Raw genomic sequence first — 26,365 nt, 5'->3', positions numbered from 1 at the left:
GACTCATTAGCTCCCATCAGGGAGAAAACAGTAATCCAGAATGGGTTTGGTTTCTTGAAGCTGGACCCAGATTGGCCATGAAATCTTAGTAAAGTCGTCTCCCCCCAGCCCCCCAGCCCCCCACCCCGTTCCCAGAAGCTAGGATTCTTTATGGGTTCTGTAGTGATGCCTGAGAGTCCCCACACCGAAGGGCAGGGTAATGTGGTCAGGGAAGTTGTGTGCCAAGGCTGAGCTGGCTTGTGATCCAGAGAAAGGACCAGGCTCGGAGTTGAACCCGGCAGGCTTCCCGGAGGAGGAGGCGGGGCCAGCTGGGTAAAACAAAGGGAGGGGTGGATCTTGCTGATGGGAAGTGACAGAGTGGAGATTCAGACAAGGCTGGAAACATCTTCCCCTCAGTGCCCCTATCCCTGGCCTCCCTCTCTCCGGTTCTTGTCCTTTCCCGCCGGGTCTTGGGGGTGCTCCGAAGGGTGAGGGCGCCGCCCGGCCCTCGAGGTACAGCAAGGCCCTGGGGGGCGCGGCCGGCCGGAGATCCTTTCCGCTCGCAGGGGTCTCCGCAGCCCTTACAAGGAGTTTGGCGGCGCTCGGGCGGCCCCGCCCACCGGGCTCCCCCGGCCCCTCCTCCCCGCACGGTCGGGCCTGACCGCGGGAAGGCTGCTAGGTGCGGGGCCCGGGAGGCCGACGCCGCCGGGGCCGCGAGTGCCAGAGGCCTCCACTCGCTCCCGAGGGCCCCAACGGGCGGGCACGCTGCTCGGGGCCCTTAGGCCAGGACCCGTCTCCCTCTCCACAGCGTCGCCATGTCCTCGGTGTTCGGGAAACCCCGCGCGGGCAGCGGGCAGCAGAGCGCACCCCTCGAGGTCAACTTGGCTATCCTGGGGCGCCGCGGGGTGGGCAAGTCCGGTGAGTAGGGTGCGGGCGGAAGGGAAGGGGTCAGGCGGGAACGCGAGAGACGGGGAGCGGTGGAGGGAACCGGGCGCTGTGGGCTTGCGGGCAGCCTCTTCCCCTGGCTTTCGGGGCTTCCTGCGCCCAGGTGGGTTGGATGAGACACCGAGATGGTATCCTTCTTTGCCTCAGCTTCTCTTGCTTGGTTCTCCCTCAGCTTGTTTTCAGCTCCTCCATCTCTCAGCTGTCTTCTCTTCCTGACCTGTCTTTCCCTCTGTGTCTCCCTTCCTTGTCTGTGACCCCAGCTGTCTCCCCTCTGTCTCTGTGTCTCCCAGTCCTCTGCTGGTCTCCCCCTTGCCGTTTACCGCCCTCCATCTCCTCTTCCTGGCCAGCAGTCAGCCCTGGTGACTGGCACCAAAGGGACCTGTTAGGCACTGATCCCCAGCCCAGGGCCCCTACGGAGCTTAGTCGCAGCCTTGCTGCTCCTTGATTTAGGCCACCGGAGAAGGGGCCCCAGGCCCCTGAAGGGAGGTGGTAAAAGTCGCTGGCTTTTGGGATTTCCCAGGGAGAGGCCGCTACCCACTCCCCACCCCAATTCTCTGGGATTCTGGAGCAAAGTGTGAATTCTTATCAAATGTATTTGTTTCAAGTCAGATCCCTCTCTTGACTTTATGGAAACACATTGGACTATGGTCTCAGGTGCCTCGGACTTGTCCTTGATGAACAAAGCGCTTGGATTTACACTCAGGCCATTTCTATCAACACTGAACTCTGCCTTCACCACTTTTGGCAGCTGGAGCCCAGGGGGTGGGGATGGGGGTGTCACCATAGGCAAAGATCCAGAAAAAGGGCTCACCGCTCTCCCTGCCATTCCCAGTCCCAGGTAGCTGAAGGGGGGAAGGCAGAGGGGGCTCCTCCACTGGCTGTTTTCCAGTTGCAGCCATTAGTGAATGGCCATCATGGACTCAGCTGTGAGTTTCCTTCTCCAGAGTATTCTTTGAGACTCACTGGTGGGAGCCTACTCTCCACTTTTGAAACCAGCCCCCTGGCTCAGAGATGGGACTCTGAATCATGCTTTCCTAGAGAAAAGATTTGCCCTCTTCCCTTTGAAAATCAAATTGTTATCTGTGGCTTTGTCACTGGTACAGTTTAGCCAGTGACTACATGAATGAAAGAATTTAAATTTTAAAATATGTATTCCCTGGGTATTAGTTTGCAAACTGACACTGTTAGGAATCCTGGGAAAGAATTTAAAGGATTTTCTTTAAAATACTGCATTATTTTTTAAGAGTTCAGTATAGTAGTGGGCTGACCCTCAGCTTTATGTGGTTAAGTTCTGAACAAAATCAATCTTGTTAATGCATTCCACCTGGGGAGAACTTCCCCAGGTTTTATGTTCTGTGACACTCCCATGATGAGTGTGGATGCCTTAGAGCCAAGACTCGAGGACTGAGGACTAGAGTGTGTTTACTTGGGATTCGGGGGTTCCTATCCCTCCCAGAGATCACCCACTGATAACTCAGCTCTTACTCTTTCTTTGGCTTGTAGCCAAAGCTGGGATAAATGCCTCCACACTTCAGAGTCTTTGTGCCTTGTCAAAGGTGGGGGAGGTCTCTCTTCACTTGGAGTCTCAGCAAGTTGACCCTAAGGTAACTGCTTGCCTGGGTCCAGACCCCTTAGTTAGGGTCTTCACAAACGCCCCTTAGGCTTGCCTCTCATTTGTTTTCTCGCTGCCATCCCCCTCCAAAATAAAACATCCCAGAATGCAACCGGGAAGGACATGGTTCCCCATATTTCTGGTTTCCTCTGAGCCTCTCAAACCAGTTCCCCAGCTCTCCAGAGAGCAGAGGGGTCACAGAGGCTAGATAAGTCCTCCCTAAAATGAGAGGGGCAGGCTCCAGGGCCCAGCAGCCAGACACGATGGGGAGACTGAGCCAACTTCTTTCTCCTTCTTGCAGCCCTGACGGTGAAGTTTCTGACCAGGAGGTTTATCAGCGAATATGACCCCAACTTGGGTAAGGGCCCACTCCCCCCGTCCCTCCTGCTGTGCCCACTTGGCTCTCGCCTGCAAACACACACATGCCGTGGTGGGCCCAGGCCTGACCAGGACCACACATCTGGGGGCCGAGGGGAGGAGCCACCAGGATGACTCAGCCCATGCGACAAAATGTTTTAAGTTCCAAAAATGTACCCTTCCACAGCTCACCCCAGACAACTTGGGGGTTAGCCCAATTAAGAGAACTGAGAGAAGTTGATTTGCCCTAAAATATGAAGTATGATGAAACTTAAAAAAAAAAAAATCAAGCATTGCAGAATATCCACATCCATTAAGTGTTTTTCTTCCAGATGGTTATTCAGTGTACTTTTCCAGAAAAGCTGGACAAGATATTTGGGAAATTCCCTAGTAATACTGGCTTCTAAACCAGTTTTTTAACCACACAAGAAAACTAGTCTTGTTTGGTAGCTGTATCATTATGGTGTATTGGAAAAAGGGATGCCCTGGTGTCAGAGCTGAGTTTGAATCCTGGCTCTGTCACTTATCGGCTGTGCACCTTTGAAGCAGTCACCTAAGCTCTCTGAGCTTCTGTTTCCTCATCTGTGAAATGGGCATAAAAATACCTATCTCAGAGAATTACTGTGAGGATTAAAGAAATAACACATATAAAAGATGTAGCATACTACTTGACCCACAGAGACATTGAATGCGTATTCACTTCTCCTTCCTTCTTTCTCCTCAGATGGCTTCCCATCTGTGGTGGCTGAGATTCGCCCAAGTTAATTAGATCACTGTTTCTGAAAATTAATTTTAGCAGCAGGACCTTTTCCTCAAATAACCTCTTACATGGAAGCCCAATACCTAAATACGTAAAAGCAGAATTTTATTAATATAAATGTAACTTAAAGCTCACATTTATAGCATTTCTTTATGGTAAACTTTCCACTGAGAAGAATGGGGTGTCTGGATGCTCTTTGGAAATGGCAGTTGCAGTCTTAGATTATCTTTCCCCTTCATAAGAATTGAATAAGGCGTTTGTGGAGCCCCTGAAGGCCCTCTGAGGAAACCCAGGGCTCCGGGAGGACCCTGGGGTCCCACAAATGAAACCTCCACAGTGCAGCACCACCGGCAGCAGGCCTCTGATGGAGTGCACCCTTCACGCCTGAAGGAAAGAGCTCCTCAGCCCACTGGTGCCCCTCAGCCCCTCAGTCCAGGCTGGGATGTTGAATCCCAGTGTCAGAGCAGGAAGGGATGTCAAGGCTACTTGGTCCAGTGGTTTTCAGCACTTATTCCTTACGTAGCAGAATCCCTTCTTCCACAGAGATCTTACACAGAACCCCAGAGGTCAAGCAGAGGAAGCAAAGGGGGTCCCCTGGCTAAGTCGGGAATGCAGGGCAGGCAACTCGCGGACAGTCCTTAAGGGGGTTGTTCCTCAAAGTTTGGTGTGACCGCCTGTGCTTTGACACAGCCCCTCGGCTACAGCGGAGGAAGTAGGCCCAAGGAGCTTTGTGGGCCAAGGTCACCAGCAGGTCTGAGGGGAGCCCATTGATTAGTGGAGGTCAGTGCCCAGGGGAGTGAGACACAGGAGCATGAAGTCAGATGGGCGGGGTGGGGGAGTGGGTGGGAAGGGAAGGCACACACCAGGGATGTCTGGGAAGGGAAAATGGAGATTCTCAAGGACAGTGCCTCAAAAGACAGATTCTGCCTACCTCAAATATTGCATGGAGCATACTTATACTAAAAAGTATTAGCTGTTTATCTGAAATTCAAATTTAACTGGTTATCTTGTATTTTATTTGGCAACCTGTCTCCAGTCTCTCTTCTTCCTGTCCCCCATCCATACCCTCCAGGCAGGGTCCCACCAGAGGAGCCCATTACAGTGGTGGTTTGAGCTTCCTGGTTGAGCAGTTTTGGAGTTCTGAACTGGTAGGGGAATGCGTGGTCAGACGGTCTGGGACGGGGGTGTGGCAGCTCCACAGTGGTTAGTCACCTCAGCCTTTGGTCTCCTACCACACCCTGAGAGCTTCTGAGCTGGAGAGATGGCCAGACGCTCTCCTGTCGGCCATTCTGGGAGGCTAGTGCTGCTCCTTGGGGGTCCTGTCCACTGTCTAAACATTCCTGCCACTATCCCGTGGCTGCTTCCAGCAACAGCGGGGGACTCTCGGACCAGAGCCTTTCCTTCTGTGGAGAAAGGTCTGAGCGTCCAAGGAAGAGTTAGCCATGTGGAGATGTAAAACCACCCTTTCCCCTTTTTGAACACCTTCCAAGAGCTTGAGCTCAAAGGGGCCTCTTGAGGGTGGACACCTGTGATGCTCATTCCTCTTTCCAGCTTGGAGTGCAGTGCTAGGCACAACACAGATGCTGTTAAACATGGGATTTGTATTTTGGTTTTAGGATTACCCTTTAAGGAAGAGCTCCTATTATTATCCCCATTTTACAGGTAAAGAAACTGAGGCAGAGAGGGCTCAGTGGTTTGCCTAAGATCATGGAGAACCTCAGGTACGAAGAAAGATGAGACACCACTCCAGTTGCCCTCCACTAAGGGTGGCCTTATGCTATCGAGGACCTAAAGTCAGAAGTGTGTGTGGCACTGGGCTCTCTGAGCCTTGGTTTCCCCATCTGGAAGATAGGACTAATAGACTGTGCTCTGTGTGTGAACTGTGCCTTGTTATAGGTTGTGACTGTTAGAGTTGGTAGGAGCCAAGAGAGTCAGTGCCTGTGAAAGGGCTTTGCCTGTGCTGAGCACTCCAGGAAGCGAGCAGGGGTATCCAGGAGAACACCCTCCTCTCACAGAGGGATTGGGAGCATCTCACCTGGTTTGCCCAGGGTAGAATGACAAGCTTCTCACTGCTCTTCTCTTCATCCTGCTCCAACAAGGATACAGGCACCATTTCTGAAGCATCATCCCATACACACTCTGACCAGAGCTCCTTTAGTGACGTTTTAAAAATTATTACTGTAAATGAGAGAAAAATACTTTGGGAAAGGGATCTTCTCTCAGCATTGAAGTCCTAAGAATGTTATTTAGAACTAGGACTTATGAAACCCATATTTACTAAAGGACTGTAGAATGACCTGAGGGCAGGGACTTTGTGATGGGGAGGCAGGACATTACTGTGACTTGGAAAGGAGCCCCCAATGCACCCCCAGCCCCTGGAGTCACCTCACTTGCAAAGGAGGAGGGAGCTGGATAAGATGATTTCATGACCTCTGAGCCTCCTCCACTTTGCCCATGCATGTTCCACGGCCTCAGCTGGACGGGGAGCTTCTGCTCTTTCCCTGTATTCTGCACAGATAGAGCTGGAGAATTGGCTTGTCCACTGAGCAGAGGGAGTGAGGGGGTCCCACTGTAGAGCCCCAAGTTCAAGTTCCTTCTGATAGGGTGCTGTGTGGCTGTGGGAGAGTTCTCTCCTTTTCTGGGCCTCACCTTCCTGTCATCTCTCTATGGAAGAGCTAACAGCAACCTCAAAAGGCTGTTGCATTTAAGGGACTGTAGGAGACCAAGGTTGGGCTAATATATTTCCTTGGGCTGGGCACAGCATGGTGCCTGTTTGGGCACGGAAGCTGGGAAGCACCTAAAAGGCATGCATCAGACAACTCTGGCAGGAAAATAAAGAAAAATCTGAAGGAGATGTAGGTATCCAGGGGCAGCTCTTCTTGCACCAAATATAATTAAACATTTGGGGCATATTTTCCATTAGATTTTTTTTTTTTTTTTTTGGTCTTTGAACAAGAACGGCTATTTATCCAAGTCCCCACAGCAGACCGGGGATGGGAGCTGTCTATGACTCCTGCAGGCTGCTAGTGGACCTGGCGTGTGTCCAGGCCTGGCTTGGCTGCCAATGGCCCTCGGAGAGAAGGGTTTGTGAATTCCGCCACGGCTGAGGGGTACTCTTCTCACAGTGGCTGCTACCAACAGGCAGAGAGGGCTCCAGTTCTGCCCAGAGGATTCTTCTTTGGGGTCACTTGGGGCACAGGGGCACCACACCCCCAGGGAAAGGTGAGGGCCAAGTGCACTCACATGTCTGGGCCAGTGGCACAGGGGAAAGTTGGGGGTAGGGAGAATGATTGTGACAGCGAGGTCCTCTTTGCAGGCCTGGCCACTTGATACTTTCTCAGGTTTGAGGTCATGAGAACTTAGAAAAAAAATTTGTAAAAACTTATGAAATCCAAATAAGGTCAGTGGTGTAGTTCATAGTATGGTACCAATGTCAATTTCCTGGTTTTGACCATTGTACTATGGTTATGTAAGGTGCTAACATTGGGGTGGGGGAAGAGTACACAGGGACTCTCTGTACTATTTTGCAACTTCTACATGAGTCTAAAATTATTTCAAAATAAAAAGTAAAAAAAAAAAAAAATCACCTAGGAATGTGAACCTGCCCTGGAAACTTTGGAGCACTATGTGCGCACTGTCCTTTACCAGGCATTTGTGGAGGGCCAGGCCCCATGCCTAGGGGCCCATCCAGTCCTCACGCAGCCCTGTGAATGGTGCAGGGACAAGCCTTTAGCACAGCGCCTGGCACGGAGTAAAAACCTGAAAACTGTTAGCCAGTGTGTTCACATCATCCCTATTTTAAAATGAGGAAACAGAGCCTCAGAATGCTGAAATGACTTGGCCAAGGCACACATTTAAAAAGTAGCTGAAGTTGGGTTTGATTCCCATCTCCAACCTAAAACTTTCAACCATCCTAGATTCCTCTGCTATTATTTTGACAAGGATTATTTGTAAAACCTTCTTGGGACTTCTTTTTCTTTATTGAAATATAGTTGATTTACAACGTTGTGCCGGTCTCTGCTCTACAGCAAAGTGACTCAGTTATACACAGAGACACTTTTTTAAATATTCTTTTCCATTATGGTTTATCACAGGATATTGAATATAGTTCCCTGTGCTATACAGTAGGACCTTGTTGTTTATCCATCCTGTATATAATAGTTCACCTCTGCTAATCCCAAACTCCCAGTCCTTCCCTCCCCCATCCCCTGCGCCTCCTGACCCACCTCCCCTCCCCGCCCCCAGCCCCTGCCTTAGTCATGTTGTGTGTTTCTCCTTTCTTGTCTCTTCCCCACCGGGGGCCAGAGGGTTGTCCTGATTGTCCTTGGGGTCTTCCTGTGGGCCCGGTGCTGTGGTTGGAGGAGGAGGGGGTGGAGAAGCTTGGGGTTCAAGTGGGAGGTGCTGGCAGTGCAGCTTCTGAGGCCTCTGCTGCTTACTGGGCCCATGAGCCACGCATTCCATCCTGCAGGTGTGGCGGGTGGACCCAGAACACAATCCCATACCCTGTGGCATGTTCTATGAGTGCCCTCTGGTGCTCTGGGCCATGACAGGTGGAGCAGCATCTCCTTGGTGGGAGGGTCTGCCCGTGTCCTCCATGTGGGTGAGAGCCAAGGTCTTTCCAGTGGTCCTGGCTCAGCCAGCCCCAGAGCAAGTCCCCCAGGGGTGCACAGGGATCCAACAAAGGGAAGCTGGGACTCAGACCCAGCCTACCATCAAGTGGCCTGCCCTGCCTCTGACTGGGCTGACCGTCTGTGTTGCAGAGGATACCTACAGCTCCGAGGAGACCGTGGACCACCAGCCTGTCCACCTGAGGGTCATGGACACTGCAGACCCGGTAACATTACCCCCATGACCCATGAAGAGCTGAGAGTCAGTGCAGCCTCTTGGGAAGTCCTGCTTCCACAGTGTGGACCTCAGATGGGAATCTGTAAACCTTTTAAGCTCCAATTTGCTATGCGTCCCTGATTGAGGTGCTGACTTCTCTGGGCCTGAATCTGTTGATTTGCCAAATGAGAAGGGATAGGAAGGGGCCTGGGGAGACCTGATGATTGTTGGTGTCAGCTCTGAGATTCTGTGCTCTGGGGCTTGATGCCTGTGTACACATGGGGACAGGTGCACACACGTGTTTACACAGAGGCTCCCCTGGCCCAACCCCGCCCCGCCGCCCAGTACATACATCTCCCTGTGTCCTCACCGCCCCCTGCCAAGGCTGGATGCCAGTTCTTCTCAGAAGCCAAAGGGGCACCATGAACCTGACCCAAAACCAGCAGTGCCCAGGCACAGCCAGGTCTCTGTAGGGGCCATGCCAAAGTCTTGGCTCTGTGCCCCAGAGGCCAAGGTCTCCAAGTCTGTGGCTGGGTGGTGGGAGTGAGGCTCCGAAACAATGTCTCCTTTCACAACAAGCCAAATCCACACTCAAGTGCCCCTTTGAAAAGGGCCCTGCTGGGGAACAATGTACAGAGACGCAGGGAGCGGGGAAGTGGGATGAGACAGCTCAGGTGAAGGCCTTTACCCTGGCCTCCTCTGCCCCTGACAGAGGCTGCCCTCCTTTGCCCCAGGACACCCCCAGGAACTGTGAGCGCTACCTGAACTGGGCCCACGCCTTCCTGGTGGTGTACAGCGTCGACAGCCGCCAGAGCTTTGAGGGCAGCAGCAGCTACCTGGAGCTACTCGCTCTGCATGAGAAGGAGACGCAGCGCAGCTACCCCGCTCTGCTGCTGGGCAACAAGCTGGACATGGCCCAGTACAGGTGAGTGCGGCACTTTGTCCCACATCCTAGAGCTCGCCTTCTTCTTTCTCATAAAACGGTGTCACCTTCAGGGATTATTTGGCTGCTAAGAAGAGTAATCCCCTTGGATGTAGATAGAAGGGGGTGTGTTGTAAGGAACAGTGGGCAGGGCTTCCAGGCAGCCAAGGGCAGGAAGGGAAGAGCATCTGGGCTGCACAGGGGCTGGACCCTGAAAGTCAGAAGAGAGGCCACTCCTCCCATCCTCCTGAGGCTCTGAGGTCTCTCTCAGCCTCACCCTTTCTTTCCTGAGACTATATGACCTTCTGTTTCCACTCCCCACAGCTGGCTGGTCATCCAGTGCCCAATTCCAATTCTGGGGAGAGAGGCTCTGATTGGCCACCTGGGTCAGGTGTCTGCCCTGGTCCAACCAGCTCTCGCCTCACCCAAGCGTGGTCCCCAGGCTCATTCCCACAGTTGGCTGTGCTGAGGGCAGGTTCTCTTAGAAAGAGTTGGAGTTGAATCAGAGACCACAGACTGGGCCAGAGGGCAGATGACCGCTGAGTGCTGCAGCCATATTTTGCTTGGCTGGCACAGAGTTTTAAAAGACCCGGAATTGCAATGCTTTGAGGCGGGGCGTGCCCCCCTCCAGCCGCACACAGGCCTCATACTCCCCGTGGCTTACCTCCACCCTCCCCACACATTCAAGTTGCCCGCCTGGCCCCTGAGGTGTTTGAGACTGTGATGCCTCCACCTGATGAGTGAGCCCACTGGCCCTCTCCAGCACATCCGTCCTGTGTGGCCAGTCCACCTGCGAGGTAGGGCACCTCCCACTAGCCTTCCCCCCGTCCCTCCCTTCTCAGGGCTGGTCACTCCTGCTTCCCTAGGCCCCAAAGGCCCACTGACTGATGTTAGGAAGGAGGGAACACTTAATATAGATCGGGGCTGATGGGCAGTGGGGAGAGGGGGTGTGGTCTCATGAAGGGGGCTCACGGTAGGAGCCTTGAAAGGTGGGCAGACCCTCAGACCCAGACAAATTCCATCTCAGGGAATGAAGAAAGTTGTGTGATCTTAAAGCCAAAAGGTAGTCTTTGAGGAATCACAGATCCCACAGAGCCTAGAATAGGGATCAGAAGACTGGATTGTGAATAAACCAGTTTTAAATATGAGGAAAAAAACTAGGCCACCGTTTTGGTCCCAATATTTGCCAGTGGGATTGTCCGAAAGTGGTTTGGGGGCAAAGAGCAAAGCAGCATCGTTTCCCTAAGAAGGAGTCACGAGATTTATCCCCACTTCCTTCTTTGGTCAAGTCCCGAGGTTGGTAGGTCAGGATTTGATGGGCACAGACAATGTAATTTTTAGCTGAGCGTTGGTCAGTGTCTCCCATGAGTGTCTTGCAGCTAAAGGGTAAAATGTGGGTTAGAGCGGTGATAACCACTGATAACATTTTCGCTAGGCTACGCCAAAATAAGAAAAAGGGTAATAATGTTATATGCCCGGCTCATCCATTCACGCACACACATGCACGTATGGGGTTCTTGTTTCTGAAAGCTCATTATTCAAGCCCCACAATGACGAAGTTTCAGATTCAAGTTCATCACAAAGGCACATAATACCAAGCATTCTTTCAAAAGGGGTTCCTCGGGAATCTGTGAGCTGACAATCAGGACACCAACCCTGGTTGGGGAGTGGATTAGGCGCTCTGTCCCTGACCCTTTTTGTCCCAGTCATTCCCTCTGTCTGTGGAGCTAGCCCACTTCCAGCCTTTGCTCCTGCCAAATTAACCTTGGCTCAGAAACCTTTTCCCACCATACCCACCCTGGTGTCCCCTCTCAGCTCCCAGGCTGTGCCACTGTCCTCAGGAATGGCAGGTGAGGCAGCTCAGCAGTGAGATTTAGCCATTGAAACCTTGACCTCCAGCCCTCAGGGACCCCTCCCCCCCCCCCTGCCTCTTCTGGACATCTGACCTATCCGAGGGCCGGTATTTTTCTCTCACCCTGATTCCCATGGTTTTCAGGACCTTCCTAGTTACAAATACTCGATCCCCTCATCATGGGAAGTGGTACAGGATGAAGCTGGGAATAGGTGCTGCTCCCTCTCTCGTGCTGTCACCCTTGCTCTCTCCTGCCTCTCTCCTGGGCAAGCAGACAAAACTCCCTGGCATGAGTCTCTCCCTGAGACCTCTGCCGACCACAGGCGTCCTGATTCAGGACCTCGGCCCACCAGGCCTCTGTGGACACTGTGGTCTCACATCCTTCCAACCAGACCACTGCCTTTCCCCAGAGCTGATCCCACATGCCAGGGCTGAGGATGGCTCATTTCCTGACCAAGGGAGTCAAGGAGATGTGGGGCTGGGAATACTCATCTTCCTCTGGCCACAGGCAGGGCCTAGCCAGGGACTTTGGGCCAGCTTCTCCCTTCCCCTCAGCCTCGTTCTGAAATTCTGGCTTCGGTGACATCAGCCGCCATTTATTAAGCAGGGACTGTACTAGGCACTTGACACAAATCGTCTTCTTAATCTTAACAACCCTGAGAGGCAGCTCTCATTATCCCATTTCACTGATGAGAAAACTGAGCCTCAGACAGATGAAGATGGTCACCGAGCTAGTAAGTGAGGCTCTAGGTGTAGGCCTGGGCCTGCCTGACTTGGATGCATGCTCCTGACCCCGCCTCACCCTGCTTCCCCGCCAGGCAGGTCACTCAGGCAGAGGGCATGGCCTTGGCGGGCAGGTTCGGGTGCCTGTTTTTCGAGGTCTCTGCCTGCCTGGACTTCGAGCACGTGCAGCACGTCTTCCACGAGGCAGTACGGGAGGCACGGCGGGAGATGGAGAAGAACTCCCTGGCCAGGCCCCTCTTCATCTCCGAGGAGAGGGCCCTGCATCACCAGGCCCCACTCACGGCCCGGCACGGGCTGGCCAGCTGCGCCTTCAACACACTTTCTACTGCTAGCCTGAAGGAGATGCCTGCTGTGGCCCAGGCCAAGCTGGTCACTGTAAAGTCATCCCGGGCTCAGAGCAAGCGCAAGGCACCCACCCTGACACTGTTGAAGGGCTTCAAGATCTTCTGAGGGCCCCTGCTCAGGATTCCAGGCTCAGCGCTGGGCAGTCTGCAGGGCAGGAGCTGGATTCTCACCACCGGCTTTCCTTCTGATGGAACAGCAGCCCTCACCCTCTGGTGGACAGCCGACCCCTCCTCCAGCACCAGGCAGTGTTCCTGACACCCAGTTCACTGTAGGAGCAATAGGGACAGGCAGAAATTCTGCTCCTATTCCCTCCAGACCTTGGTTTCCATGGTAACCACCGCATCCCTCACCCTGAAGGAAACAGCCACTGTGACAACGCAGAGACCTGGGGTCAGCCTGAAGTGGAAGGAAATTGCAGCGTCCATCATGGCGCCATCACCCCTTCCTGCTCCATCTACAGCCAGGCCTGATGTGGCGCCTGGTGGACAGCTCTGGGTGGACAGCTTCAGGAGGCACTGCATAAGTGTGGGCCTGAGAGCATCCTGCCCTGAGGTCCCAGCACCTCCTGGTGGACGGGAAGGGCAGGGCAGCTGCAGGTTTTGCGGGGCCAGAGCCTGGCCCTCCCCTTGCCTTCTGACCTCACAGAACCCCCAGGCAACAAACCTCACAGTTTATCCAAGTAAAATCTAGTTTGCAATAATCCTACGGGACAGCCTGTGAGAAGCAAAGGTGTCCCGGGAAGGCCTATTTCCAGTCCTTTGCCTCTCAATGAGGGTAGAGGGGGAGGGCCACGGGTAGGCCAGTGTAGGGAGCCTCCTGTGTGTTTCCACCAGGAGGCAGGGCCCCCGTATTTTCCAACCTTAAATCAAGGACTCTGTCCGCAGGCCCTCAGGACCAGCCTTCTCAAGTTTACTGATCAAACCTCAGAACAAAGTCATTCTGTCCAGTGACAATCACCCAGGACTCCAGGGAGCCCACAACTGGCTGTATCAGACATCCAGTAGGGAGAAACACAGTTTTCTGTTTGTAGTCTGGTGCGGCAGGACCTAGTACCCTTGGCAATGGGTCTGCGTGTTCAAAGTCCACTTTTGTAAGATACCACCTAAAGCATTTTTGGTTCATAAAGCAAATTTTTGCGTAAATTATTTGGGGTTGCCACCACAGCTTACAACACGGTGGCTCAGACATGGGATCGCGACACTCCTTTGGGATCCCACGATTAGCAAGAGAAGGGTCTCAGAGGCAGGGAGTTTCTTAGTTTTCTAGCTCTCTTTACCACAGGGCCCCTGGCCCAAAGGAAGTCTTTCACGGACCCTCAGCAGACCAGCAGGTAGAGGAGTGGCCTGTGGTGGGGGAAGGGAGGGGGAGGGGATTCTGAGTCCAAAATCCTGCCCCTTCCTCACTCAGCCCTTCCAGGAGCTTGGATTGAAAACGATAGCTCTTGCCCAGGCTTCAGCCACCTTCTGCAGACGGAGAAGCCGAGGTCAGAGGGAGGCTGTGAACTCCTCAAGGCCACGTGAGGAGTCCTGGCCAGGCTTCCTGACCCACAGGCTGGCTCTGGATTTTGCACTTTTGTTTCAAGCCGCTTGTGTGTGGACCACGGCCATTTGAACAGACTATGCAATTCCAACTGCCCACATCCAGAAGCATTTTAATAAAAAGGTTCTGTTCGTGTTTTCCTAACAGGGTTTTAGTTTGATTGCAGTTCACTCACTCTGTCTGCTAACACCACGGGGGCACTGCCCTGCACCCTAACTAGCTCTCAGATTCTCATGGGTCTGGAAGAATGACTGGCGGCACATCACTGTCATTTACGTCCACTTCCGCCTGGGCCACCTTTGGCTTCTCTGAGAGCAAAGTCTCTCTTAGGGTGGTCAGGTTGTTGTCATCTTTGTTTCTGGCCTCGGCCAAGTACAGGACTTCTGGAGTTTGTTTTTCTGGTGGCAGCCTCTTTCGATTTCTGGGAGGAGAGAAAACACTATGGAATGTGAGTTCCCTGAGTCGGGGTACTGAGGGTTTGGGGCAGGACTGGGTGTCCCAGGTGGGTTAGTGAGTTTGAGGTAGAAATCCAGTACACAGTTCTGGGAACAGTTTCGGGAGAAGCCGAGATGGTGCCATGGTTTTTGGCAGAGAAACATCTTACACTTGTCTGTGTGTCACCTTACCAAATCCTCAGTGCCACCTGTGAGCTCAACTACTATTGCTCCCCTTACAGGTGATGTAATGTGGCTCAAAGGGGCCAAAGGAGCACATGCCTGGGACGTGCGTTTCCGTTTCCTGACTCTGAGTCCCGTGTTCTTTTCACCAAACCACATTTTCTCATCGCAGGGCTGTCGTCCTATTTAGTGCAGGTCCTTGTCACCCCACACCCCATCCCCACCCTCACTCCACCCCATCTCTAGACAAACTACCTCAGGAAATTCCTAACTAATCTTCCTGCCTCTAGATGCTTACTGCTCCAAACTGGCCTACACACACCAAATCATGATTCTAAAGTCCCTGTGCGTACACGTCACTCCCCAGCTCAAGCACCTTCAGTGGCTCCCCACTCCCACTTCCTTAACCTGGCATTCAAGATCCAGTCTTCCTTCCAATAACCTTCCCAAATGTCTCCCCTCTGAGGTGGTTCTACTCAGAGTATCCACCTCTAGATTTCCTGGCCATAGTAGAGGGACCCGGCTGTGGTTAGAGCTGACCGCCCAATCTGCTTGGGCCGTAGGGGAGTATCTCAGCATCTGCTGCTTCTGAGAACACCTGCCTTGTCTCTGAAGTGACCTTGTTGAGGGGGATGCTTCCTGACAGGGTGAGAGAGGAAAGGTCACCTTCTTAGAGGCTATACCCTCTGGGTCTTTTTATATCCTGCATCCAGACTGATCTTGCTAAAACATAAGCCTTTCATGTCCCTGTGCAGAGCTCTTCTTCGGCTCCCCAATGCCCATGAGCTAGAACCTGAACTCCTTAGGGTGGCCCCCAGGGCCTGTTCACCCTGGGCTCTGCTGCCTCTTGGCCTCCTTCTCCCCCTGCCCTCCCCACACTCCACACTGCAGCCCCACGGGCCCTCCTCCTCCTGTCTCGAGCTTGGTGTGTGCTGTCCCTTGGTCTGGAAGGCTTCCATAGCCCACCCTCTCTCTCTTTTTGCCCCGCAGGCCCCAGATCCCATCTCTGTGCTCCCACAATACTCTATATGTCCCACAGTCGCCACCTGTCACTCTAAACTACAATTATCTCCCCACCAAACTGTAAACTCCATAAGGCCAGGGCTGAATCTATCTTGCCCAGCCCTGTGGTCCCCGCTCTCAGTGCGGAGCTTAGCGCAGAGCAGGTGCTCAGCTTATTCTGTGGATTGAATGATGACTGGGCCGTAGCAGTTCATAACGACTAGTTACCAATGTGAGCAAAGGGCACTGGGTTATTTCTTTCTGGCTTTACAGCAGAACTGTGAGGAGGATTCGTAGATGACATAGAATATAGCACAGAAGGAAGACCACGGAGGTTAGGCCAACCCTTCCATGGATCCTCAGTGACCTTATTCTGTACAGTGGGTATAGGTAATTTGTGCCAGCCCCGCCTTACAGGGCTGTCTTGATCAAGTGAGAGAATGTGAAGGTGCCTTTAAAATTGTAAAACATGATACAGATCTGAGGGAGAGATTCTCATTATTATTGTTTAAAAGTTACTGCTAGTTACTAGGGCTATAGTAATTATTGAATGAATGGGAATGAGTGAACCAAGCATTTACTGAATAACTTCTAGAACCAGACTTTGTGCCAGTTGCTTGGGGAAACAAAATTGAGTCAAATGTGGTCCCTGCCTTCAAGGAGCTCTCAGAAGTTAGCCCTGGAATCATCCAGAGAGTTTAACAAAATGCCAATGCCCAGGTCCCACCCTACACCCTTTGTGTCAGAATCTCCAAGACGAGGTACAGATTTCTGTGTTTTTAATATTCCTCCTCAGGTGATTTGGTTGTGTATCCAGGGTTAAGGAGTATTGTTGTTATAAAGGTGTCAAAATTACCCCAGGAGCACCGACTGATCTCAGGTCTCTTTCCGTGCCCTGCATTTGGCCTTGGAGCAGCACAAGGCTTTCCCCTTTAAGAACAGCCCTAACTCTGCAAAAGCCCCCACTGTGCACTCCCCACAATCCTAGGAGGGGGGAATCCATTATTACTGCCATTTATAGAAGAAGCTGGCTTGGAGATACTGAGTGTCTTGCCCAGCTACTGAGTGGCAGAACTGGAATTTGAACCCAGCTTGTGTGACTCCAGAGCCAGAGATCCTGACTTCTGAGATACACCACCAGCCCATGCCCTGTTTGCTGGCCAGGGCCAAGGAGTGGTCATCAGGGACAGTTGCCAGTTTTTCAGCAGCTTTGGGTTCTCAGAGGACCCTAAAGGATGCCTTTTGCTGTCCCAAAGGGTGGACAACCAAGGCCCCTAGATGATCCCTCTCTAGGTTTCCTTTGGGAGGGCAGGGCCCACCCCCTCCAGAGACCACCCCCAGACCAGCTCCTCACCTGTTTGCCTGGATGTTCCTTCTCAAGAAGACAATGCTTATCACGACCACCACGGCCACCAGGACAAACATGGAACTATTCCAAGGAGTTGCTGGGGAGGGACACACAGGACAGAGCCTTGAGGAGAGGCTGGGTGCCCTTCAGGCCCCTAACAGACCAGCTCACAGCATCAACCTTCCTGTGCTGTGGGCCAGGTATTGTGGGGAGACTGTAAGCTGAAAATGAGCCCCCTGCCCTGCGGGAACTCCCAGTCCAGTGTCGGCGGGAGAGGGAGATAAGATCTCTGCTCTGAAGAAGCTCTCATCTACCTGGGGCAGACAGCACTGCAGCTGGGTAATGATGGTGGGCAAAGGAGGAGTGTGGGTGAAGATAAACTTCACAGTCCAGAGTTTTGCTAGGGGCTAGCCAAGTGCAGTACAAGGGAAAAAGGAAGGAAAGGAGGGAGGGAGGGAAGGAGGGAGGGAGGAAAGAAAGAAGGGGTGGCAGTTAAATTGGATTCGACCCACTGCCCACAGACAATACGTAAAGTGGCTAATCTGAATTTGGATAACCAAGATTGGTCCACACTGTACCCAAGTGAGGCAGGATCTAGCTTCAGAGCTTTTGCGTTTGCTGTTCCCTCTACCAGGAATGTTCTTCCCCCACATAATCTGCATGGCTAATTCCTTCACCTCCTGCAAGCTTTATTCAAACACCGCCTTCTTAGGGAGGCCTTCCTTGACCACATTATGTTCCCTGCAGCACACTTCCTATTCCCTTTCTCCGCTTAATTTTTCTCCGTATTATGCATCACCAGCACACTATGCATTTTAGTCATTTGTTGATTTTCTGTCTCTTTCACTAGAAGGTATGCTTCATGAGGGCGGAGATTTTTGTTTTTTCCCTTCTGTAACCCCAGTGCTGAGAACAGTGCCTGGTGCACAGAAGGAACTTAATAAATATTTGTGTATGACAGGATGGATGAGTAAATGAGTGGCCAGCCCTGAGAAAAGGAGGGTGCAGTTTAGCCAGACCCCTCTGGGTAGGGAGACCCCTCAGCCTCAGTCCCTGGCTTAGAGGAAACGTGCAGTCTGCTGCAGAGGAGGGGACCATGAAGGGGGCTTCAACCAGATTCCTCTCTTTGTGTTGTGTCCACCACTTACCATCTTCTACGCGAAAAACCCAAAGCATTTCTTCCAGCAGCTCCTGAGGCACCTCGGTGCCAGGTGGGGCTCCAGTAAGCTCCTCATTGTAGCCCATGCCGCTGCTCCTGGTTGGGATATGTTTCTGACAACAAAGTCCTTAGGCCCCTTCGCCCCCAGGTGCTCTCCTGGCCTCCTAGGTTCTGGCTCTTTGCAAAGCCCCAAAGCCTGCTGGAGACAAAGCAGAGAGCATGACTAGATATCCCACCCCAGTTTACTCTCCCCTCTCTGCCCAAATCCAGCTCTCCTCAGGCCCAAAGTTACAGGACCAAAACAGCTGGAACTCCCAGAACAGGTGGGGCCTGGAGAAGCAGAGACCATAGAAGTGGGAGTCACTCAAATCTTTAGGAAAACTCATCATGTGTGGGGAAAAGCACTAACCTGGGAGTGAGGAGGACTGAGCCACTGATGGGCTGTGGGACTCTTGCAGGGGACTCCTGTTCTCCAAGAAGAAACTGATATCTAGAATATACAAAGAATTCTCTCAAATTAAGAAGAAAAAGACTAGAATCCTAATAAATGTGTAAAGGATATAAACAGGCAGTTTACAAAATAGGAAACCCAAAAGGCTAGCAAGAATATGAAAATAAACTCTTTGCCAATAACAAGAATGAAAATTAAAACAAAATGAAACACCACTTGACATCTGTTAGATTGGCATAGTTTAGAAGGTGGATAATGCCGTGTGTTGGTGGGGCTCTGGGGCTATAGCCTTATGCACTGCCAGGGTGTTTAGACTGGGGCAGCCATCTAGGGAGCAAATTAGTCAAACTAAGTGTACACGTGACCCAGCAGTTCTACTCCTGAGTGTATTTATATCTCAAAGTATCCCTGAGGATCATAAGGGGGCATGCCACACCATTTATGAAAATTCACGTATGCACACAAAACAACAACACACATTTTACAAAAACACATTTTTAAAAAGACACATTCAACACATTAGGATAATTATCACTGGGGGTGGGGAGAAGAAAAAGGTAACAGAAATGGAGATCCAAGTAAAGAAATAAAACAGGAGAAGGGTTTTGAACAGACCAATCATGAAATCATGTCATCGGGCTAAGAAGACAATGAGGCAAAGAGAGAACAAGAGAGGCCAGAAGCCATCTCAAGTCCCCCCGCTCTGATACTGCCTTCCAATCCAAAATAGCCTTTGGAGGCTCAGCCAGGAACATCGGAAAACAAATGGATGGCAAACAGCCAAACAGATGAACAAGGTACTAATAAAAAAATTGCCATCAGAGTTTTCTCCAACTCTCCAGCTCTGAGAAAACTGAAGAAACATCTACAGATTTTGAGGGAAAATATTTTGACACAAATATAATATTGAGCTGAGTTTTTCCTATATGAATGATCATTCATGTGTCAAGATAGAGATGGAAGTCAAGGAGAAAGAAAGACCTTTTTTTAGACTTTCAGGGACTCAGATGCCTACTACCTGCTTGCTCATTTGAAGGATATAATATATATACTGGATAAGGGAAAGACAAAGTTACAGGAGTGGCGAATTGATGTGATCTTGTGTTCCAGCTCCAACTGTCCAGAGCCCTTGCTAAGAAGAGCCGTGAGTTTCTGTCCAGTCTCAGATGCAGGAGTACCTGGATTAACTAGTAACATTGGCCACAGGCCCCTGTTGCATATGCAGAGCCCCCCTGAATACCCACAGAGAAAAGAGCACAGAGGTCAAGACACCAAACACCAACTCCCTTTGGGGAAGTGAGATGGGGCCTAGACCCATGGGACATCCAATTTGAACACTTCTGTATTGTATACATTTCTTGTGAGCACATACTACCTTCGTGAAAACAATACATGTAATTACATTTTTTAAATGTATGTATTTTGTATGTATATTCTAAATATATATTTTGTGTATTTGTATGTATTTTAAATGTATGTATTTACTATCCAAAGAAAACGAAAACCTAAATTCGAAAAGATAGATGCAGGGACTTCCCTGGTGGCGCAGTAGTTAACAATCTGCCTGCCAATGCAGAGGACACGGGTTCGAGCCCTGGCAGGGGAAGATCCCACATGCCACGGAGCAACTAAGCCCATGCACCACAACTACTGCGCTCTAGAGCCCGCAAGCCACAGCTACTGAGCCCACGTGCCACAACTGCTGAAGCCTGTGTGCCTAAAGCCCATGCTCCGCAACAAGAGAAGCCACCACAATGAGAAGCCCGCGCACCACAACGAAGAGCAGCCCCCACTCGCCGCAACTAGAGAAAGCCCGAGTGCAACAACGAAGACCCAACACAGCCATAAATAAATAAATAAATTTATTTGTTTTTAAAAAAGAAAAGATAGATGCAACCCAACATTCACAGCAGCATTATTTACAATAGCCAAGATATGGAAGCAACCTAAGTGTCCATCAACAGATGAATGGATAAAGAAGATGTAGTGTGTATATATACAATGGAATACTACTCAGCCATAAAAAATGAAATTTTGCCATTTGCAGCAACATGGATGGACTTGAAGGGTATTATGCTAAGTGAAATAAGTCAAAGAAAGACAAATACTGTATGATATCACTTATATGTGGAATCTAAAAAATAAAACAGAAAAGAAATAGTGAATATAACAAAAAAGAAACAGACTCAAAGATACAGAGAACAAACTAGTGGTTACCAGTGGGAAGAGGGAAGGGGAAGGGGCAATATTTTGGGGTAGGGGATTAAGAGGTACAAACTACTATGTATAAAATAAATAAGCTACAAGGATGTACTGCACAGTACAGGGAATATAGGCAATAGTTTATAATAACTATAAATGGAGTATAACATTTAAAAATTATGAATCACTATGTTATACACCTGAAACATATAATATTGTAAAAAACTATACCTCAATTAAAAAAAGTATGTATATATTGTATTTATACCTTTTGAGACAGTTCCAATTTTGGATATTTAATTAGTGGAACTAATCAAGATGTCAGTTCTTACCAATTTGATCTATAGATACAGTGCAACCCCAGTCAAAATTCCAGCAAGTTATTTTATTTTATTTTTGCGGTACGTGGGCCTCTCACTGTTGTGGCCTCTCCCGTTGCGGAGCACAGGCTCTGGATGCACAGGCTCAGCGGCCATGGCTCACGGGCCCAGCCGCTCCGTGGCATGTGGGATCCTCCCGGACCGGGGCATGAACCCGTGTCCCCTGCATCGGCAGGCGGACTCTCAATCACTGCGCCACCAGGAAGCCTGGAATGTGTGCTTTAAACATGTATAATATTGTTATAATAAAAATATACCAACAAATGAAACAAAGTGATAAGATGGATACAAGTCAGCCCTCCCTGACTGTGTTAGATGCCACAGAAACAAAGAACACAGTTCTCTCAGAGCACTTACCCAGTTTTCTTCTAGAGTGAACATGGTATTAATATCTCTGCTTTTTAAAAATTATTAACTAAACTTCATGATTTATTTGCATTTCATTTTTCCATTAATGTCTTTTTGCTGCTCCAGGTTCCCATCCAGGGTATCATATTGCATTTAGTTGTCATGTCTCCTTAGGCCCCTCCAGGAGATTCCTGCATTTTAAACAGGGCTTAACCATCTGTCATTGGACAGTGATTCCTGCCAAAGAACCTGGGCCACCCATCCCCATGGGAGGTTGAAGACACTCACCCTGGCTCCTGGGTTCCGAGGACTTGTCTGATCTGCTGTTGCGAGTAGCACCGATTTTTCCGTTCCTCTTCCTCCTTTCTGGGCAATACCGATGGTCTTTCCACCTGAGCTTTCACACAGCTGTCACCTAGTGGGCAGTGCTGCAGAGCCTGGGGCGGCCAGGCCCATCTGGTAGCTCTGCATTTATCACACGCCTGGAGCCTTCTCTGTCACTTGGGGGTGACTGACCTCTTGAATGAGAGGCCTCAGATGGCAAACAGGCTCCACCTGACTTTCACAATCAGTAAGAACTAGAAGCCCAGTGCTCTCCTTCTTATCTGTTGGCCTCAAAGAAAAAGAAAACATCCAGACCCTCTTGCCAGCCCAGGGGAATGGGCTGGGGAGGACCCTCCATCTGAAGGTCCCGTCATTGCAGGGGGCTGTGTGGTGTGCCCACTCCAGGCCTCTATTTCCTGGTATTATCAATGTTTAACCACGGAGCAGGGAGCCAAGCCTGGCCTTTTACAGCCTCTGCTTTCTCCCAGTGAGGATCATGGCCTCCTGTGAACTCCTCACAAGAAGCTATAAAATAAGACCTTTGGAGGGTCACGGGTGGGGAAGGCAAGGCATGTGAGGCTGTGTGAGTGACCCAGAGAGGAAGAAGCGGGCCAGGTTGAACAGCGTTGAGTGGGAAGGGTTTGGTGGGGAAGCAGGAGTGAGGTGCTCCCCCAACCAGGCCACATGTATTCAATTCTGATCATCAGTGGGCTTTTCTACCCCCACCCCCCAGGCTCCTTGCATCTCCAGCATCCCTTGGAGTTGGCTCAGTAAGGAGTAGGGTTCCCATTTCCCAAATGAAGCAGGTTGAATGAAGTCACATGACAGGTGCAAGCTCCTCTACGAGTTAATATTGGTCAACGGTGTGAACGACAGAGAAAAGGAGATGCAACAGGGAACCTAGGGCCAGAACGGACTCCAGCTCCTCATCGTTTCGTAACTCATTCATTCAATAAATATTACTTGAACACCAACTGTGTGGACACAAGGTAAACAAGACAGGCAAGGACCCTGGTCTCCTGAAGCTCATACTCTAGGGGACAGACAGGCAACAAAAAAGTAAGTAAAACATAAGATAATTTCAGCTAGTGACAATTTCTGTGAATAATTTAAACAACAAAATGATACAGAAATGGATGGGGGGCTGTGATTACTATATTACTTTACTAAAAACTGAATGACAAAGAATTAACTATGCAAAGACCTGGGGCAGCACTGAAGAAATAATGAGCTTAACTAGTGTGAGAAACAAAAAAAAAGGGCAACGTAGTGATATGGGGAGGTGGCATGGGATAAAGTTGGAGGCTAGACAGAAACAGAACGTGAGGTAAAACAGAATAAGGAGTATGGATGTAGAGAGAAGCCACCAGAGGTGACATGATCTGACTGACATTTATCCAAGATCACTTGGCCTGCTGGGTGGGGAATGGTTTGTAAGGGAGCGAGAGAGGAGATGGGAGACATTGGGAGGCTCTTGCATTCATCCAGGCAAGAGACAGTGGTGGTTTGGACCAGGATAATGACAGCAAAGATGGGGAGAAGTGGCCAGATGCAGGGTACATTTTGGAGAGAAAGGCAGCTGATAGATTTCGGAAGAAAGGAACTCTAACTCTTAAGCACAAAAGGAATTCGAAAGGAATTCATTGGCTCATATAACTGGGAAGCGCAGAGTGGAGCTGTCCTTACGGATAGCTAGAACCAGGAGCCTGAAGATCCTTTGCTCTTTCTCTCTAGGTCTCTTCCTGCTTCTCTTTGGGTATCAGGCTCATTCCCACAGGCTGGCCATCTCCTGGTAACTGGACCAGGCCGCAGGAAATCCAGGCTCACACCCTTACAGCTAGAGGAGGAAGGAGTCCCTCTTCTCAACTCCAGTTTGGCAGTTCCTGGGACAGGACCCTAATTGTCCTGGCCTGGGTCACATACCCACGTTTTGGATCAGTTGTTATGGCCAAGGGTGAAGTACTATGGATGCCAGCTCAAATCTCATACCCATCGAGTAGCCAAGAGAGAAAGGCTGTGAGCTGGATAGCCATGCCAGTGTGGGTCCCTAAAGTGACCCCTTGACTACAGTCCTCCCAGTCTGCCCTGGGGGAGTGTCCCCTTCAAGAGGTGCCTGCCCCATCTAAGGTTTTCCGCTCTTCTACCTGTTTCTCTTTTCTTCCTCCTCTTACTTTAGTTCTCTCTGCTATAGCTTATCCAATAACTATTATTCTGTGTCTGCTCTGTGCCAGGATTATGCTACTGATGAACAATCACAGTCATTGTCCCTGACTTCATGGAGACTGCAGTCTCATGGGAGTCACACAGGTAGTCACACCAGGGATCACGTAATTGACTGCTGTGTGATAAGGGCCATGAAGGAAACGTACACACAGAGATGAGAGAACATTGCCAACCCCTCCCTTCCTCATAGCTTCAAATATCACTTCCGGACAAATCAGTCCTACCTTGGACTCTCCTTTCTTGACCTCTCCAGTTCCTTGTCTCCCTCCCTGGGCAATTAGTAGTGGAGTGGAGTAGAAACAGCTTTGGACTTGCCCCTGCTATACTAAATCTACCACCTCATAACCCTTCTAATCTCAGTTTAAATATCATCCTGTCAGGGAAACATTCCACATCAGTTAAGACTTGTGATTGGTTCTGGGTAACAAAGACCCAATTTCAGTGGTTAAAATACATAGGGTTTATTTTTTCATATAAGAATTTCAGAGGTAGGGACTTCCCTGCTGGTCCAGTGGGTAAGACTCCACACTCCCAGTGCAGGGGGCCCAGGTACGATCCCTTGTCGGGGAACCAGATCCCACATGCATGGCGCAACTAAGAGTTCACATGCCACAACTAAGAAGCCTGCATGCTGCAACTAAAAAAAAAGATCCCACAGGCCTCAACGAAGATCCCGCATGCCACAACTAAGACCTGGTGCAGGCTAAATAAATAAATAAATAAATAAAACTTTTTTTTTTTTTTTTTTTAAAGAATTTCAGAGGTAGACAGTTACTGATGTCAAAAGCTCAAGGAAATCAGTGCTGATTTCTGAGAATTCCCTCATGGTCCCAAGAAGGCTAATGCAGCCCCTGCCATGATGTCCAAGTTCCAAGCAGATAAAAAGAAAAAAGGGAAGAAGGACAAAATGATGTGGCTATCAAGTATAATGGACAAATAACCTGCCAGAGAGTAAATCCAGACAACACGGAGAACTACAGAGAAGGACGGCATTCCCATAGAACAGTAGCGGGGCAGCCAGTGGGCTAACCAGGAAACTTTATTGTCAGGGGATCGTCACAGGTCATGCCCAGCAGGATTTGATAACCGTCATGGACCAGTGATGGCTACACAGACTGTAACAGAGCCTGCTAATTGTCCCCTAGAATACATTCTTCCCTTCCTCCTTTTTATAAAAGAACCCTCTGAATTTGAGCGTCATATGGCCACCCAGCTAGAGACTGCATTTCCCAGATGGCTTGCAGTTTGGGGTGGTCCTTTGACTAAGTTTTGGACAAGACATGAGAGTAGTATACTACTTCTGAATTACTCTCTCTCTCCTCTTTTTTTTTTTTTGCAATTATGTAAACTTTTAAATGGAAGTGTAACCTACATGCAGAAAAGTAAACAAATATTAAGATCTGGCTTAGTGGATTTTTACATGTGAACACACCCATGTGTGGGAACATAGACACCCTCTAGATGAAGAAATAGAACATTGCGAGAACGCAGAAGTCTTATTGTGTCCACTTCTGGTTACTACCCCCCACAAAGACAACCACTGTCCTAACTTTTAATACCATAGGTTACTTTGCCTGTTTTTATATTTTATGTAAATGGAATCAATCGGTAGGTAATCTTTTGTGCCTGGCTCCTTTGCTCAACATTATATTGTGGTATTCACCCATGTTGTGTGTAGTTGTGGCTCATTCATTCTTGTTTTCAGAATATTCCATTGTGTGGCTATGCCACACTATTTTTATCTATGGATCCTATTTTTGTAAGAGAAATTTCAACCCATCCCTTCTTTCCTCTGTCTGGAACATGAATATGATGGTGGAAAGAACATCTAAAGGCAAGAGTCATTAAATTATAACGTATGGGCCAAATCTAACCTGCAGCCTGTTTTTGTAAATACAGTTTTATTGGAACATGGCGGTGCTCATTTGCTTATGTAATGTCTATGGCTGCTTTTGCATTCCATTAGAAGAAATGGGCAGTTGTAGCAATGATTATATTGTCTGCAAAACCTAAAATACTTACTGTGTGGCCCTTTACAGGAAAATTTTGTGGACCCAGACAACAAGTTAGAAGGGCCTGGTTCCCTGGATAACCTCATGGAGCACAGCAGCCTACCTGCCCTGGAGCTGTCCACCTCTGGAGTGTTATGTGGGAGAGAGGTAAACTTTGGTATGATTTGAGGCACTGTGTTTGAGATCTCTTTGTTACAGAAACTTAGTCTGTACTGTAACTAATACATACATTATTTATGCTCAGTGACTGCTGAATTAGTGAATGCCATGGTATCAGAAGAACTAAGTTCTAGTCTAGTTCACCTTTGCTATGACCAGCCTTAGGGCCTTGGACCTTGAACCTCTTTTTCTTATCAAACCATATAAGCTTCAAAGAGGAGTAAAAAGGAAACGTATCTAAGAAATTATTACCAGGAGGGG

At 49.9% G+C, this 26,365-nt stretch overlaps 2 protein-coding genes across 3 annotated transcripts; one reads left to right on the top strand and one right to left on the bottom strand.

Moving 5' to 3' along the window:
- The first annotated feature begins 421 nt into the window (after positions 1-421).
- RASL12 (RAS like family 12) lies at positions 422-14,023 on the top strand. Of its 2 annotated transcripts, XM_081227984.1 has the most exons (6): positions 422-492; positions 788-897; positions 2,838-2,894; positions 8,414-8,487; positions 9,212-9,402; positions 12,070-14,023. In XM_081227984.1, exons 2-6 carry the CDS (start codon positions 795-797, stop codon positions 12,443-12,445), a joined length of 801 nt encoding a protein of 266 aa, XP_081084110.1. In that variant the 5' UTR covers positions 422-492; positions 788-794; the 3' UTR covers positions 12,446-14,023. The 2 variants fall into 2 exon arrangements, with proteins under 2 accessions (XP_081084110.1, XP_081084111.1); XM_081227985.1 differs by lacking the exon at positions 422-492 and having other exon boundaries at positions 505-897; positions 12,074-12,430.
- A 77-nt stretch (positions 14,024-14,100) lies between these two features.
- On the bottom strand, positions 14,101-19,818 carry SLC51B (SLC51 subunit beta). The gene is made up of 3 exons (XM_081227986.1): positions 17,995-19,818; positions 16,853-16,943; positions 14,101-14,300 (listed from the first exon to the last, which is right to left on the bottom strand). Exons 1-3 carry the CDS (start codon positions 18,089-18,091, stop codon positions 14,111-14,113), a joined length of 378 nt encoding a protein of 125 aa, XP_081084112.1. The 5' UTR covers positions 18,092-19,818; the 3' UTR covers positions 14,101-14,110.
- Between the last annotated feature and the right edge of the window lie 6,547 nt (positions 19,819-26,365).

The sequence above is a fragment of the Mesoplodon bidens genome (genome assembly GCF_964165515.1).
Source record: "Mesoplodon bidens genome assembly, chromosome: 3".
NCBI classification, from domain to species: Eukaryota; Metazoa; Chordata; class Mammalia; order Artiodactyla; family Ziphiidae; genus Mesoplodon; species Mesoplodon bidens.
The sequence above is the reverse complement of the archived record's forward strand: the minus strand, read 5'-3'. Positions and strand labels throughout refer to the sequence as shown.

What these genes read in the sequence shown, in the direction of transcription:
- SLC51B (XM_081227986.1), bottom strand. Translation starts at nt 18,091, where the DNA reads ATGGGCTACAATGAGGAGCTTACTGGAGCCCCACCTGGCACCGAGGTG. An exon ending in GGTTTTTCGCGTAGAAGATG is followed by an intron (nt 16,944 to 17,994) that starts GTAAGTGGTGGA and finishes GTCCCTCCCCAG; the next exon opens with CAACTCCTTGGAATAGTTCC. An exon ending in AGGAACATCCAGGCAAACAG is followed by an intron (nt 14,301 to 16,852) that starts GTGAGGAGCTGG and finishes CTCTCCTCCCAG; the next exon opens with AAATCGAAAGAGGCTGCCAC.
- RASL12 (XM_081227984.1), top strand. Translation starts at nt 795, where the DNA reads ATGTCCTCGGTGTTCGGGAAACCCCGCGCGGGCAGCGGGCAGCAGAGC. An exon ending in CCGCGGGGTGGGCAAGTCCG is followed by an intron (nt 898 to 2,837) that starts GTGAGTAGGGTG and finishes TCCTTCTTGCAG; the next exon opens with CCCTGACGGTGAAGTTTCTG. An exon ending in CTGGACATGGCCCAGTACAG is followed by an intron (nt 9,403 to 12,069) that starts GTGAGTGCGGCA and finishes CTTCCCCGCCAG; the next exon opens with GCAGGTCACTCAGGCAGAGG.